The 16,723-nt window shown below is 45.3% G+C and overlaps 1 protein-coding gene across 3 annotated transcripts in view; it reads right to left on the bottom strand.

The window, feature by feature from the left end:
* The window catches only part of dot1l (DOT1-like histone H3K79 methyltransferase), a 38,018-nt gene that overhangs the window by 6,730 nt on the left and 14,565 nt on the right, over nucleotides 1-16,723 (bottom strand). The window contains exons 11-27 of one of the 3 annotated variants that reach the window (XM_080770837.1): nucleotides 16,550-16,656; nucleotides 14,578-14,619; nucleotides 14,389-14,466; nucleotides 13,469-13,697; nucleotides 13,217-13,330; nucleotides 12,891-12,982; nucleotides 10,850-10,951; nucleotides 10,404-10,541; nucleotides 6,299-6,424; nucleotides 5,484-5,923; nucleotides 5,011-5,110; nucleotides 4,651-4,797; nucleotides 4,407-4,449; nucleotides 3,570-4,183; nucleotides 1,264-1,469; nucleotides 1,070-1,134; nucleotides 270-926 (exon numbers count right to left, since the gene is read on the bottom strand). In XM_080770837.1, coding sequence (XP_080626963.1) covers nucleotides 270-926; nucleotides 1,070-1,134; nucleotides 1,264-1,469; nucleotides 3,570-4,183; nucleotides 4,407-4,449; nucleotides 4,651-4,797; nucleotides 5,011-5,110; nucleotides 5,484-5,923; nucleotides 6,299-6,424; nucleotides 10,404-10,541; nucleotides 10,850-10,951; nucleotides 12,891-12,982; nucleotides 13,217-13,330; nucleotides 13,469-13,697; nucleotides 14,389-14,466; nucleotides 14,578-14,619; nucleotides 16,550-16,656 — 3,300 coding nt within the window. Of the gene's footprint in view, nucleotides 1-269; nucleotides 927-1,069; nucleotides 1,135-1,263; nucleotides 1,470-3,569; nucleotides 4,184-4,406; nucleotides 4,450-4,650; nucleotides 4,798-5,010; nucleotides 5,111-5,483; nucleotides 5,924-6,298; nucleotides 6,425-10,403; nucleotides 10,542-10,849; nucleotides 10,952-12,890; nucleotides 12,983-13,216; nucleotides 13,331-13,468; nucleotides 13,698-14,388; nucleotides 14,467-14,577; nucleotides 14,620-16,549; nucleotides 16,657-16,723 lie in introns of those variants that run through there. The other 2 variants (XM_080770838.1, XM_080770839.1) reach the window with 2 other exon arrangements.

Raw genomic sequence — 16,723 nt, 5'->3', positions numbered from 1 at the left:
AGCATTAATTCTACGTGACATTTTCCAGGGGTGTTTCCAACTTTAGCTCTCAGGCAGCCAGTCAAGGTCCAAGCAAAGCAGCGAGAGGTCAAGGTCAGTCAGTCAAGCCAAGACATCGGTCAGGTAGACAAGCAGCAGCAGCATTGGACTTCCACTTACCCGAGTTGAACGAATAGCAAGCCAGTTCCCAACGCCTCACTCACTAACCACTCTAACTACTGAAAGCTCTACCGTTAACGTTTGAGAGACAACCATCAACTGACTCTTACCTCCAGCTGCTCCCCCTGCCAGTCCAGCACTGGAGAAGCTCCCCAGGGCAGAGTGTCCGTTGACCATCCGCGAGGCCCCGCTCACCGACGGTGTACCCGGCTGGGCCCCAAACAGGGACTGTAAGACGGAGGCCCCTCCAAGAGGAAACTGAGCCCCCAGGTACTGTCCTACAGTGGCCCCTGTGGCCGAGGAAACAGCCACAGGACTACCCCCAACCTTCCCACTTAGAATGCCCCCTCCACTGCTGACAGCGGCGGAGATGAAGAGGTTCTGGCTGGACAGGCTCTCCCGACTGCCTTTCTGTTTCTGTTGAGGCTGCCGCTGGTCTGGCCCGCTGGTTCCCAGGCCCACCCCGCCTGCCCGTACCCCCATCTCCTGGCTGAGGAAGGGGTTGGTGGTGGTGACATAGACTGTGTTGTCTGCTTCGGTGCCTCTCTTGGCCTGCTGATGATGCTGCTGCTGCTTGTGGTCAGAGTCTGACCCAGACCCCCCCATGCCGAAGGGAGAGCCCCCCTGTCTCAGGTCGGAGTTGGGCTGCTTTGGGTGGTCAGAGATGGGTGAAAAGGTTGACTTCCACTTGCTGTTTGACGATAAAGAGGACGAAGAGGAGGCCTCGCTGCCGGTGCTGTTACCGCTGCTGGTACCTGATTTGCGGCCTGGTAACAGGAGGTGGGGACAAAGGGAGAGCAAGGGTTGTGAGAGAATGTCGTCACATGCTGTAGCAGACACTGCGATCGAATTGCACAATATTAATCAATTCATTTTAAATAAATGGCCAGGCATCACTTCAGTTTCTCACCATCTCCTATTCTCCCAGGACCATCTCTGCTCTCCAAGGATATAGTGGCAATTTTTCTTTCAATTCTAAGGGAAAACCCACGATTATTAACAATAAACAATCGTACTAATAAACTGTGAAATAAGTATATGGCAGAACCACAGGGGCGAAATACGAATAGTCAAACGTCCTCTCTGGACCGTGCATGTATTTACCGTGAGCTGGAGCTGTCCGCAGGATACCCCGAGTCCTCATCGTCTGAGCTAGGGGCCGAGGAGTAGCGGCCACCGCCATTGAGCTCCAGGGGGCGCTCTCTCTTCAGGACCGGAGGCTGATCCATGTCGGGCCCAAAGGGGCTGCGGCTCGACTGCTCCGGGGAGGAGATGGCCGAGATCTCCAGAGGCTGGTTGATGTTGTTCACCTGGCAGGATGAAACACACACCACCTTATGTCTTACCTCAGGCACTTACCGCACTGGACTCTGTGACTAAATATGTACATACGTTTGACATTTATTTAAAAAATGGATAAACTTATGGAAATAATTATGGAGCTTTAACAAAAACAAATTTCATCCACAGTTTTATACCTGTAAAACTGTAATGTTCTAAAAAGGACAAAAATAGCAGATCTACAAGCTCAAAACACGGAGGAAAGCGGCATGTTGTATGGAACTGCTTTTGTGTGACATTGGCTAATTTTCCAGAATCAGAAGGCAAAGCTCTGCGTCTACCGAGCAATCTTCGGTCCTACTCTCACCTATGGTCAGACTCATGAAGAGACTCTTGTGTGACTGAATAGAGTAGAGTCGCTGCTTCTTCGCATTGGATTTAATGCGAAGTAGCTCTCCACTTCATTGATACGCTGATATTGATATGTGTTACTCTTTTAGTTTGACTACCGCAAAGCTGTCGTTGCAGAAATGATCATTTTCTCATTCCATCTAGTGTTCTTCTGGATGTAGACTCTTGCGCCTCCCTGAGTATGTTTAGAATAATGACATCTCCCCATAACCAAATAACCTCAGTAAAATGCAGAACATACATTTATCATTATGCCAATTATTTTTTATGAGCGGCTAAGCGGCTATCCGGTTGACATGAGCCAGTAGCAGGGCATTCATTTACGGAAAACAAAATAAAGTTATAATGGAGATAAGAGGTTTCTGGCCGACAGCAACAAAATTATATCAAATCAAACTTTATTTATATAGCATTTATATATACATCGACCGAGGTCGAACCAAAGTGCTTCACATTACAGAGCATAATAACATACACAGAGGCAAACAGAAAGAAGGGGATAGAATATGGGATTATTTCAATGTGTAAGAGAGGAAAATGTAAAATACAATAAGCAGTACATGGGAACATCGTACATGGGTAGACTTAAATTAAATTGAATTAAAAACGATTAATTTGAGTAAAAATTAGTCTTTAATAGGGATTTGAAAGCCGTCAACGAACGAGCAGAGCGAACATGGAGCGGCAGGGCGTTCCAGAGGTTGGGACCGGCCACGGCGAACGCGTGATCTCCTCTGGTCCTGAAGTGTGTGTCAGGCACAATCAGGAGAGACAGAATAGCCGATCTCAGGGCTCTTGTTGGGACGTATGGAGTGATCAATTCAGCTAAATATGGAGGGGACAGGTCATTTTGGGCTTTAAAAACAAACACTAAAATCTTAAAATCAATTCTGAAGCGGACAGGGAGCCAGTGGAAGGAGGAGAGGACTGGGGTGATATGGTCCCACCTATTTGTGTTGGTGAGGAGGCGGGCGGCATTCTGAACAAGCTGAAGACGCCTAATAGCTGACTGATCGATGCCTGCATAGAGAGCGTTACAGTAATCCAGTCTAGTTGAAATAAAAGCGTGGATGACTCTCTCGAGGTCAGTACGGGGCAGATAGGCCTTTGCCCTAGCTAGAAGCCTAAGATGAAAGAAGCTAGCCTTGACCACAGAGCTAATGTGCTTGTCGAATTTGAGGTTATTGTCAAAGGTGACACAAAGGCTCTTAACTGAAGAATGGATGTTATCACTGAGGGGACCGAGTGGGGTGATGGGTGAGCTAGGGTTATGGTTGAAAATGATGACTTCGGTCTTGCTTTCGTTCAGAGTGAGAAAGTTTGTATTCATCCAAGATTTAATATCAGAGAGGCACTTCAACAGCGGCTGAGCGGGGTCGGTGCTGGTCGTATTTAGCGGTAAGTAGAGCTGAATATCATCTGCATAGAAATGAAATGATAAATTGTGTTGTTTAATGAGTGAGCCGAGTGGGAGCATGTAGAGCAGAAAGAGGATGGGACCAAGGATGGAACCCTGAGGGACGCCACAGGTTAGAAGGGCCACACTGGAGTCAAAGTTGCCTAGTCTAACTTTAAAACAACGGTCGGTAAGATAAGACCTGAACCATGTTAGGGCGGTGCCAGAAATGCCAATCATCAATATATCATCATTCACCATTAAAATGAGTAAAAATAATGTATCTATTGCAGGTGCAAAATTCTATAAATGAGCAACTTACCATGGAGTTGATGTTGAGTGGTGACCCTGAGGAGTGGCCGTTGGAGCTCAGCCCAGAGAAAGATCTCCTTTTGGGGGATCCAGTGGTCGTGAGGTTCCCTGCCGACCCACGCTTCCTCCTCCCTCGCTTCCGTCCCTCCTGGGGGCCGAGGTTGTGAGAGGAGTGCTGCGCTGGGGCCATGTGTGTGGGAGTGTGCTGCGAGACGGGCGAATGGTGGTGGTGGTGGGGGGGGTGGCTTGCGTAGTTGCTATGGTGTCCCTGTTTAGCACTGCCGGTGTGATGGTGGAGCCTCGACGCTCCGGTCGCAACGCCCGACGACGAGGAAGATGAGGACGACGATGAGGAAGAGGAGAAGAAGATGCGCCGTCGGGACTCGCTGTCCTGTGGCTCGGCATCCGATTCGCATCCTTGCCGATCCTGCCCATCTTCTGGAAGAATCCTTGGGGGTCCGTCCGCGTACTGGAGCACGCCCCCGGTGCCGAGTGGCGGGCTGTGGATGGGCCCTCCGCGGCCCATTGGTCCCGTTAGAGGGCCGTTGGTGTGGGGGGGAGGGGAGGAAGAAGCACCATCGTGGTCATCGGGGTGGGAGCCTCCATTCATCAGTCCAGAGTAGCCTAGAGCCCACAAAAAGGTCGGCTATTACGCAAGGCAGTTTATTTGCATAGCACATTTCAACAAGACAATTCAATGTGCTTTCCTTGAAACATTAAAACATTAAGACACAGAGAAAAATAAATATAAAACAAAAATAAGGGTAAAATTACATAATGCTACTTGGGCTGCGGCAAATCTCTGAGCATATCCTTGTATGTGAGGTTGTTCTGGGGAAATGCTTACCATTGGTCTGACCTGTCTGAGACACAGGACTTGGTGTATTCCTCTGTAATAACAATAAACAAAACATTTTTTTTTAACTCATTGTCAAAATAATTTGAATTGTGAAAATAGCAGATCTACAATTGACGCGTTCACCACTTTGGTTCCCCCCTCTTTTGGGTCTTGAGCTAAAATGTCTGCAAACCCCTGTGTTAGAATACAAACTTGGAGAAATGTAGACACCACTGAGGTGATGTATACGCACCAGTCTCTCAACGCGGCTGGGCAGCACCACACTGGCCAGAGGGATGCTGACCGGTAGTTTACTGGGGTGGACAGTGCTCAGGGGGATGCTGATGGGTAGGCTGGTAATGGTGTCACCCTGGGCAGATGGACTCTTCTCTTTACCACCCTGTGCAACCAGAGATGGGATAATGAATGATGATCAATCCATATTTTGTAGCGCTTATCCAAACAAAGTGCTTTATAGAGAAACTGTAAAATGATGGTGTCAAAAGGGCATAGAGAGAGAGGGAGAAATAATGTGTTGTCATTTATTATAATTCATGTGGAAAAAAATATGTACAAGAGTGCACAGGTAAATGTGGAGACAATCAATATGTACCCGGTCAGAATTCCTAAGAGTGTTGTGGACATCGGAGGAGTTTGGAGAGGGGCAGTTCTGTTTGGCTCCTAGGGGAGAGGACACAAATCCCACATCCCCCCTAACACACACACACACACACACACACAAGATCTGCATGTCAGTTTTGTTCATTTAAAATATTTAATTATAAGTCTAGGTTAGGGCGTTGTATCAGTGTTTCAATTGACTTGACATTTTGTACTTTCCTGCTTCATTATGCAAAATAAACCTAGACTGAATTTAACCATAAGCCTCAGCATCCACGGCCTGCGGAAAACCTTTGCAGAAAATAGCTGATCTACAAGCTCCTAACGTGTTGGCAGCTATTTCCAGTGAAGATATTTATTGTGTAGCAAAAACAGAACTGACTTGGGTCAAGGGTACAGGGTTGAAGTGGTTAAATGAAGACATTTGACCTGTAGCATCCTGCTGGACCCATAGCGCCAACTGACCTGTGCGTGGTGAGGCCCAGACCTCTGAAGGGAACACAGCTAGCAGGGTCCTGGTTAAGGTGCCGCCGCAAAGCGATCTTGGCTGGAGAGAACCGGGTATAGTCGGGGAGGGCGTGGGCGAAGCCGAGCTGCCTCTGCCGGGCATCGGGGGCGGAAGCCACAATCTCGTGGTCTGGGGAGATGGGCAGGTACCGTGAAAGGAGTTCTCCCTTGCCGCCGGCCCGGTCAAAACACGCTAAACCGGTGCCGTTGACAGACAGGTCGGGGCTGAGGCCGTTGAGCGACGGTGCAGAGGGCAGGCCGAGCTTGGAGGGGTCAGAGTCTAGGGAAGGGCGTGGCTCCAGGTTCTTCCTGTAGGGGGAGCCGTCACATGGACTATATGACTTGAGCTGAAGCAGCTCCTGCTGCCTCTGACTCTTCTCCAGCTCAACGATGCTGATCTATGAGATGGAAACCAGGGGGCATTGTTACACAACAGAACCAGAGTGGAAATGTCCCTTAAACATGTCGTTTGTAAATAGTTTACATTAGAATTGATCTAAACTTGACCTTGTCTGATGTATTACCATGTCTTTTGTTCCTGCTTAGTCGCTCTGAATTAAGAGCGTCTGCTAAATGCCTAAATTGTCTTTAGATCAGTGGTTAATTTTCTGCAAGTTCTTCTTACTGTGAGGATGGCTTGGCTTGATTGCTATAAATGGCTGTATACTATACATGTTATAGCCAGATACAAAGAATACAGCAAAGACTGATGGAAATTCTTAATAAAGGACATGCAATGGAGTGGGTTTGTGTGTGTGTGGTGTACCATGTACCTGTAGCTCCAGGCAGTGTCTTTGTTTCTCAGAGATCTGTCTACGCAGGGCCTGTTTCTCCTTCAGTAAACTGTCCAGACACAGAGAGCCCCAGTCTAGCTTCAGTTCCTCACATCTAGACTTCAACTGAAGCGCGCGCACACACACACACACACACACACACACACACACACACACTTTTGTTATCTAATTGGCCTCATAGCATGTATATCTACAATCACTGGAAATAGCTAATCACTGCACCTTTATCACATTCAGGGGATTTATCTATAGAAAGGACTGGCTTTATTGACTGCACTGTTCATGGCTATGATAGCACTGCTGTAGTGCCCCATGTATCTGCAATTTAGTTTGTTTTGGTGTGACTATTGTCACGACGGACTCCTGAACAGATTGGATTAATGGTGTGCCTGAGGGCCCTGGTGTGACTATTTGTTTGGTTAGGATTGAAGAAACCGTGTGCTTGTGGCCACCTAATGTGGCCCCTGTGTGACTTACTGTCATGGCAGAACACTGAAGAGTGTGTGTCATGTTTGGTGAGGATTGGAGCGACGGTGTGCCTGTGATATCCAGGGGACCTTGGGGGCCCGCGTGACCCCTGGTGTGGCTATTCTGATGGCAGACCCCTGACCAGTGTTTGGTGTGGATCAAGTTTGCATGTTACGTTTGTGACTTTCTCCAACCCACTGTGTTCAAATACATCGTCATGTAAGAATGTCACGAATCCATAGACCATAGTCCAATCGGGGCTCTGAAGGCACACAGAATGCAGAGAAATGCTTAAAAAGCCTAACCATGTGATTATTAAGTTGATACAGACGTCTCTTGGACATGAGGAGACATTCGGCTACTGTGAATCTGACTGCAGTGATTCTGACCACAGCAGAACGGCAAGTGCATTTTGTAGCATTAAAGGCGGTCAATCATCCGTGGCTCTTTGATTGTTTATTTTGTACACAAAATGCAATGAAACGCCATTGAAATAATTCATCCATGAGTTACAGAGCAGAAGTCGGACTAGGATTTGCCATCATCTCTCCCCCCCATTTAATAAAGGCAGCTAAAAAAAATGATTATATATACACAATATATATATATATATATATGTATAATCTTTGAAATCAAATGACTCTTAGTTTTAGTGAACTTAAGATATGCATGACTCGTGACAATCTCCGCTCTGCTGGCACATTTGACACAGGAATGAAACACCTTCGTATCATTGGGATAAATGTAAAGAAATTCTCAAATAAAAGCTAAACAGGCCGTTTGTAATCGTAGTCTTCCATAGCCCCGGAGAGCTGTCATTGGAATGTATTATTGAATTCTGAATCAATGACGTTTTCCGTCTTTCAGAAATAAAGGGGACAATTGCTGGCCTAGTGTGACTCGTTACAGAGCAGCATGCTTACATATTAAATGACAAGCATGAATACTTTGAGACCCACAGTGCAGCTGTGTGGTCATTCAGCATTATGGCAGTGTTTTGGCATGGTATGGTTACTATGGTATAGGTTTGACCACCTATAGTAGTTTCCTAAAAGTAATATTTGTTACATGTTTCAAAAGCAGGATGGTAAAAGCAGAGACACCCACAAAAATATGCATGTTGCCAAAAACAGTACTTTTGATTGCTTGTTGCAAATAAATCTAGGTCTCTCAAGTTTTTACATTTTCATTTATTAGCAGCTTAGTTTTATTAGTCATGACAGCTTCCAGCATAATGTAACGTTAGTTACGTATGATTATTACGAACACCAACAATATGCTTTGCTTTAATAGACACCAGCCTATTTTGGGATTGGGAGGGGTGTCCGGGTAGAGACTTGGGGTTCAATTCCTCAACGGTGCCTCCGGCTTGGCCGGGCGTTCCAACGAACACAATTGGCCGTGTTTGCGGGTGGGATGCCGGGGTGGGGCGGACACATACAGGTTGGTCAGGGCGCCTGCTCAGCGGGGAGTGGAACTGGGAAGAATAGCGTGTTCCTCTGCACGTCCTCCCGGTGAAACTCCCCACTAGCGGCAGAAAAGTGACTGCCGTCGACGTCATGTGGGAGGAGACAGGTGTCTCCCCCCCCAGGGGGTGTAGACAACCAAGGGACTACACAGGGGAATTGGGAATTCGCATAATGACTGGATTGGGAGAAAAATGGAAAAAATATAATGAACAAAAGAACTACCAAAAACTAAATTATAACATGGGTACATGTAGGCCTATATTCAAATAAAAATTCTAATAATAATAAAGATTGAGAGAACAATCTGCAGCACTTTGATTGTTTATTTTGCTGCTGTTGACAGCGATGAGGTATTATGGTGTTCACTAGACCACAGTGGACAGTCAGACACTGGAGCTAATTTCCCTGAAGATTGCCTTAAATTCCACACAATATTACATTCGCAGGACATGAGTAATCATTTAAGTTGTTAAATCTGTGTGCTCTTTTAGGCTCAATAATAAATTTAGAACAGACTACCGAGGTAAAGGCACATTTTGGACAACGTGTTCTCTCACTGTGTATACATAGACTACAGCTTGGCAACCTGCCTTCGACTTGCACTCACTGAGGCCATCTTTATTATAGCATCGTACATGATCATTTGGATCACTTTCAGAGCCATTTTATGGACGATAGTGACATTGACAGGTAAAAAAAAACCTGTCAGAAGGACATCTGGAGATATACGAGACGTTTATGAATGGCTAACGTTAGCTGCAGGCTCTTAAGTGCTTTATAATCAGTCAGATTATCCATGAACCTTTTGCATGTGTCAAGATTCAGCACAAGCACAGGCTGGAAGGCTCCATCCGCACCTGCACCGTCCCTCTGGGATGCCTCGATGGGTCTATTGGCCACTTACGAGTGACTGTCATACAGGCTGCTTAATAGGACGGACGACTAGGACTAAAAATGGGGCTTTTACAATATGCACATATCAGGACTCTGATTATTTTCTGTCTCCGAGTGACCTCTGAACGGGCTGCAACTTTGGAAAAATACACTGAAGGAATATGTCTGGAATTGGGGCTGGGGTGGACTGCGGGATATTTCTGTTCAACTCTTTCTTTTTAACAAGACATTTGGCCAGTTGGACTGTTAGATGCCCGGTGTGCTTTAAAACCTTTTAGAAGTATACCACAAAATGCTTGTCCACCACTGAGATCAGTTTTCCCTGCTCTGTCTCCCTCATGTTACAAAACCAAACATCTTTACATATGCCCAGTGTTTAATCGCCTGTTAGAGATATTTAATCTCCTGGTATTACAAGATATGATCAATTTAACTTAACTATGTTTACAATTTAGCAGACGCTCTTACTCCAGAGCGACTTGTAAGCGAGAACAACTGGTTTATATAGAACAAGTAGTGAATTCCAAGTACAGTTTTGAGACCGGCAGGTATCGACGCCATTATCATTTGGCTTTGTGCACTATTTAATATCATGCAGGCTTTACACGCTGCTTTAGCTCTGTATTCATTGCCACGTTTAGGCTATAGGCTTTGTCTTGTGTTGTGTGTAAATCCCTGCATGATAATAGCACACTTCCAAACTGTAATGACGTTGATAAACTCATGTATGCTGCATTTGGAATTCACTAAAACGTGTTCTATAAAAATCATTGATGAATTAATGGATTTCGTTTTTTTTATATTATGATAAGTTTAATTGATCATATGTATAGAAAATGTAATAGTGTCTCTTACCAGGCGATTAATGGGGTCTAGGGGGTTCCAGGTGGTCCCAAGCTAAAAGTAGTTAATATAGCATCACAATCATTTTCACTATCCAGTCTTCACCTTCCCAAAAGAATAGCCTACGTCATTTTGTGAGGAAAATTATATTTTTTACTTAAATCAGCTGTTCATGACACTGAACGCCTCTGGTAAAACCGCATATATATCCTTGTTGAAAAGGATCATGCATGAGAAAGACACATCGGCGCAGTGTGTGCTCAGTTAAGAGTCCACATTTTGGAAGCGTTCCCTAGTTGAAACACACTGCAGAGGTGCACAAAATGGCGATAAGGAGCCGAGAAGCACAGAGCTGTAATAGCAGGGTGTGGAACCATAATCACAGAGTTAAGAGGGTTGTGAGGTCTCACCAGCAGCAGGCTGTGGTCTCGCAGCTCAGCCATGTCTCTCTCCAGTTGTTTGGTCTGCTCTTTAAGCTGACGGTTGTGGGCAGAGATCTCCGTCTGAGCCTGTAGCAGGTCCTCCATGGTCAGGGCCTTCACTCCCAGCTGACCGCCACACGGGAAAAAAAACACAAGGTTTTTTCTTTGAGTTTTGTCATGGCTACTTTGGTTCAAATGAAATGCATGATAATACACACATTTTATTTCAATACTCAAGTATTTATTATTTTTGGTGGGATGACAGGAAGAGCAGCAAAGAAAATCAACCCGCCCAGGAATCAGCTGCTCATAGGTAAGCTTGACTATGGTATCCTGACAGAACTAACACTCTGCTCCATGATTGTGACTGTTGACAGGTAGGTACATCTTTACAGTTGTGATATGCAGGAGACAGCAAAAGTCATGGTGCTCACCTCGTCCAGTTTGGTCTGGAAGAGACCTTTGATCTTGTCCTTGTGATTCTGGCACACCGAGTGGAGCTGCTCGGCCTGCCCCGATAGCTCCCTGTGTTTCAGCTGGAGAGGTCCAGGGAAACGGGAACAGAGGAAACGGGAAGGAGAGTGAAGTTGGGGTGGGATGAACAATTTGAGATACATGAGAATACACTCGAGCCAAAGCTGTCAAATAATGTTTTGCCTGCACCTTTATGACTGTATGTCAACCTCAACTATGTGGAAACGTGTGGGTGTGGATTCCCCTAGTGTGGTTGATGCACACACTTTGCACACTGTGTGGCCAGACATAGCCCCAGCACCTCCATCACGTTGGCCAATGACACAGTGGTGGTGGGCAGTGAAAAGAAGGCCTGTTAATCCAAAGGGAAGCACGCACCACACACATCTCAAAAAAGGTGCTGAACAAAAGATACATACAATGAAAACGGAAGGCAGTCCAGTCCGCACACTGTTCCCAGGATACTTCATTTAAAGAGAAACATTTCAAAAATATGTGTGTTATATACAACAGCATACAACACCTATCTGCAGGAGCTGTCAGACCTGTTGCTGTGGTGCCAGGGCAACAGTATCTTCTTGAACATCAGTACAAAGCAAGGAGATGGTTGAGGATTTTTGAATGCAACGGCGATGAGTACCTACACCCCCTTTTGATCAACGGGACACCATTGGAGTTGGAGAGGGTGAAGAAGAGTTATAAGTACCTCGGCCTGCACATCACTGAGCACTTGTCATGGACAATACACAGACAGTCCTCTCCCCTGCCCTCCCTGCAGGACATGTACTCAAGGGGATGCTTGAGTAGAGCGTAGAGTTAAAATATATCTAGATAGCGGACTGTCTCGTCCAACCTATTAATTTCAATCAAAGTTGCTGACCAGCACCCGGAAGTACCTCTACTTTCTGGATTGGCTCCAACGTTGGACCCAACAAAGTAGGCGTACTACTAGTGTTTCAGATGATAGAAGCATGCAAAGTAGCATCCCTGTGGAAGTTTGCCTGCGCTGCCCAAAAGTCACCATAGAAGCTTTCTGAGCTCTGACCTAACCATCAGGTCAAGTGTCTGTAAGCTGTAAATACCCGCTCACCAACACAGCACAAAGGTATTTTTGGATCAGCTGCCTAGCTCAGGATCATTCTAGTTCACCCGATAAAAATGATGGCTACTTGCACTGTAGAGTGCAAATACTGTATATACTTTAGTTGCTACCCTATTCAGCTTGACAACACAACTACATATGCCGTTGTGTTATGTTTGTGATGTTTAGCCTCCATTGTGACCAATTCATTCTCAATGGTGCAACAAAGATTGAATTGGTCTGACAAAATCCTTGCACACTGTGCAACAGACCAAGCAGCGAAATATCAATGATGCCTTGTGGTGAGAATGCGCTGAACATGGGAGTGATCTCTTCCAGGATGACAATGCCCCATGTACAGGTCAGTGGCTCCCCTGTATGCATTCAACAGCACAGCCACGCCATGTGCCATGCTACGCATCCACCAATGCATTCTTACTCCCAAAAAGTCTGCTTTCAGTTCAGAGACATGAAGTTACGAACGTAACACAACCTCATTGAAATCCTATTTCATTGTCAATGAAAGTTTCAATTCGGGGTGCCCGCTGGCCTAGTGGTCCAGGCGCATGCCACATATAGGCTCTGGCCTGACAGCGCGGCTGGTACCGGACGGACCATCCAGGGCGTGGAGGGACTAGGCACTGTGGGTTCTTAGCTTACGCATGTTTCATGATAAATGTTTTTATGTGATGTATTCCCATGCTTTTTTGTCCTTAATGTAAGTCGCTCTGGATTAAGAGCGTCTGCTAAATGCCTAAATTGACTCCTGGCCGGGCACCTCCTGCTCTCACCAGGTGCTTCCAGGACCTGTGCGTTGCACCAGATTCCCAGCACTACAACATCATCTCACTGCACATACTGTACATGTAAAAGCATGTGACAAATAACTTTTAATCTTGAATATGATACATCTGATTTACCTTCTCCTGCTCAAGGAGCTGTTGGAGGCTGGAGCGGTACTGAGGAGTCTTCATGTAGGTCATGAATTGGAGGTACTGAACCTTGATGTTATCTGTGGCCAGAAAATACAAGGAGACAGAGATGGGAAACACACAGAGGGAAGAGAGTCAGGAGAGAATATTTATTTTATTTTATTTCTACCACAGCAGTTCTTCCATTCTTCCATGACAGCTCATCCAGATAGAATGACTAAAGTAAGACTCTAGACAGACAGACACACTGGCATACTTGCTGATATGACACACTGGCACAAAAGTATGGATCATGGATGGATGGTCCAACTTACCCAGCAGTTGTTGCAGGCCAGGGGGTGTAGGGCTCAGCAGTATCTGACCAGAAGAATAGTGCGGGACCTTGGGAGGCACTTGGTAGAAGGGACTCTGAGGTGACCGGTATGCATCTATTTTAGGAAACAAACATATTCCTATTTGGGTCAAATACACAAACAGCTGAATGAAAACGACAACAACATGGCTGTTTCTGTAGCCTGAGAATGAACAGCTTTGTGTATGCGTGTATATTTTAGTTTGCCTCTGACCCTGAGGGGGCGCTGCAGATAGTGTCTTGGCATGCAGCAGCTCCAAAGCGCTCTGGTTCTTCTTGTTCTTTCTCTCGGTGGCGGCCACGACAGCCTTCTTCGGCCGACCACGCTTCTTGTTGTTAAGCTTGCGGCCCTTGGAGAGGAGCCTGGCCCTCCGAGGTTTAGGAGAGGCCTTCACCGCGGTCAACAAGCTCGGACGCTCCTCCTCAACACAGGACTCCTGCTGCTAAGACATTCACACACGCACACAGAAACCAAGGGTCAATTGGACAAAATTACATTTTTAATTAATACAATGTAATTTTGTCCAATCTGTATGGTAGAGTATGTTAAAATAGGGCTGGTTGTATTTTGTCTCCCTGCTCTGCAAAGGTCACGTCTCACCTAGACACAGGATCGGACACAAATCTTTACCTGATGGTCAAATTGGTCATGATTCAATTTATCCCCCAAGCAATCAGGTAGGCTCTATTAGTTCAATGGTAAAAAATGTCAGCACTCGCGCAGTAACCAGGTTCATATCCGGGGTAGAAGATGAGAGTTCAACTTTAACAGCAAGTAGTTTATAGTAAAAACAAGTACCAGGAACAGTGCCCAATCCCCGTTCCATCGTTTCATTATCTGCATTATTAGTAGTAATAGCATAACCGAAATAACAGATAAAATAGCTGTAAAAATGCACGCTGAGAAGCAGCAGATCTTGATGAACCTCCCACTGTCATGGTAAAGGGTAGGGGTGTGTGGTTTTTATTGGTTGTTTAAATAACAAGTGACACTGATAAGTGGTGCTCCTCTCCTTAAGGTTGAACGACTATTCAGATAGTAAGTAGCATAGGAAAATCCAATCAGTGCTCATCCCTTCAATCGGTTATATGTGATACTGTACGATCAATCGGCCCAAGCGTAATGCAGCGCACCTTGGTTTGCTCCTTCGGCTTGGTGGGGGTGGTGCTGTTGCTTTTATTGTCCTTCCGTCTAGCTGCCTCCTGCTCCTCCTGAAACAGCATACATACAGTATATGGATCAAAGTCATGTCATAACAGAATAAGGACAGCAGTTAATTACATTTTATTCATTTATTTTTCAGTGAAAAAAACATGGCTTACCCTGAGTTTAGGATTTCTGAGAGTAGAAAAATAGTTTTCAAGCTGAAAAAGGACAGAACAAGACATGTTACAACATTTTGTTTATTAGACGCCGTCACGCTCTGATAGCAATGTGTGATAACAGAGCAATGCCGAGCCTCCTTTTATATTTTCAATGTTTAGTGAGTCATTATTACAGAGTTAGTTACCAACACCGAATAAGGAATAATTTGATGATTATAATGGCTATTTATTTTCCTCGAATATGAGTGAGGAGCTACTTGAAGTAACAGTAATATTGATCTAGATTTGGTTTTTTGCTCTGTGCATTTTGGATTCATTGAATATTTATGGATGGATGGATATTTAGGCCGATTTGATATAAATATCAAACAAATACAACACATTATGGTTATACTGGCGTTTTTACATGAAGGCCTATCGGCAGCAATATTGTCATATTGCAGTGTCAAGATTATTTACTGTAACATCACTACGCTTATATTTACTATTTCACTTATACTAATGGTTGGGTAGGGCTATTCAGTAGCCGCACTTATATGGAATAGCTTGTGTTAATCCTCGACTTGCCTTCTCTCATGCATTTAATAACATAACTGCAGGAGTATTATATTCTGATAAACCTTTTGCATCAGTGCATGTCAGAAACTGTCCTAGATCTGTGCCTGGTGGAATCCAGAGCTAAGCCATCTTGTTACGTAAGTAGTTACAGACAGACAGCCCCTCTGAGCTGGCTGGTCTTTCCATGGCATAAGCCAATGTGAAGGGGTTTAAATCTACACTGTAAAATACAGCACAGTCTGTTTTGTAAGGCTGTCCCTGAACCTTCAGGGGTTTGAACAATCGCTCGTCATGGTTGGCACTCAAATCTTAATTAATGGGCTTGAATCTTTTTTTTTACGTGAGATCTAGGCGAGAATGCGATATGCATAATAAGAGTACTATTTTCATGTTGCGTTTACAATCATTTGAATGTTCTTAATCTGCATGACATGACAGCAGGAGATCAAAAAAAAATACATTTACCCAAACAGTTGCTGAGATTGAGCAGGCGGGCACGAGAGAGGGGTAGTTTATTTGTGTGTGGAGTCGCTCACAGTCACAGATAGATGGGAAGCGACTGGACATTATAGGCAGGCCTATTATGCTATATATATATTATAAATATTGTGTCACGGAGGCAGCACAGCGCACATGAAGGGTAGAGAGAGAGAGAGCGAGAGAGAGAGAGAGAGAGAGAGCGAGAGAGAGAGAGAGGTGCGCTGGTGTTTTTTTTGTACTCAACTCATCCTTTTATTTTTGTTCTGTTCCACGTTATTGCTGAGAGTGGCGCAAACAGGGAAAAGCAAAAAGGTGGTTAGAACAGAGGATGTCCGTTGCGGGGAAAATAAACTGCTCTGTGGACGGTAAAACTCTCACTTAAGTTCTCACAGAGTTGATTAGGCTACTAATGAATGACAGGTGCGGCCACGTGCCGTGCCTGCGGAGTGTGCTCATGAATATGCTTTGGGAACATGCCTGTGCATTGTCCAGACTCCAGTGCAGTAGGGAACGTTCTCCTCAGACATTCATATCTTCCTAAAGTGTATATAAGCTCTGTATCCGTTTAATTGCGGGAGGATGTGGGATTCACGGGGCCTGCTGATTCTATCTTGACCGCCCGCACCCGCCTGACCGCCCATTGCAGCCCTCTATCGGAGGTTCGGAGCTCGTAGGTTATTTTTTAATTGAATTAGAAACGAATGGTTTGGACGTCCGCTCGAAAATCCCTGCTGAGGTTCGAATCCTAAAAACAGTTCTAGGGTACAGCCTTACTGCATTGTAGAACATTCTCTTTGATTTCACATTTGTCTGACACCAACAAAATAATAATGCAAAAGAAACACCACTTCGAGTGGAGCATCAAAGTCTTCAACGGAAGTCAAGAGAACTAAGAACAGACAGCTGAAAACAATGGAAGAGGAAGACTCACTATGGTGCGGTCTATGGTATGCAGGTAGTAGGAGACTGGCTTTCCTGTCCAGGACACAGAGCCCCTCAGTGGAGACAGCTCCACCACACGCATTATTGTGCCGATGTCTAAAAGACAGAGAGAAAGAGAAAGGTATTGTTTTACAACGCTGAAATGTAAAACGATTTGAGGATT

Source organism: Protomyctophum bolini (genome assembly GCF_963924005.1).
Source record: "Protomyctophum bolini genome assembly, chromosome: 8".
Lineage (NCBI taxonomy): Eukaryota > Metazoa > Chordata > Actinopteri > Myctophiformes > Myctophidae > Protomyctophum > Protomyctophum bolini.
This window is presented reverse-complemented; position numbering and strand designations above follow the sequence as displayed.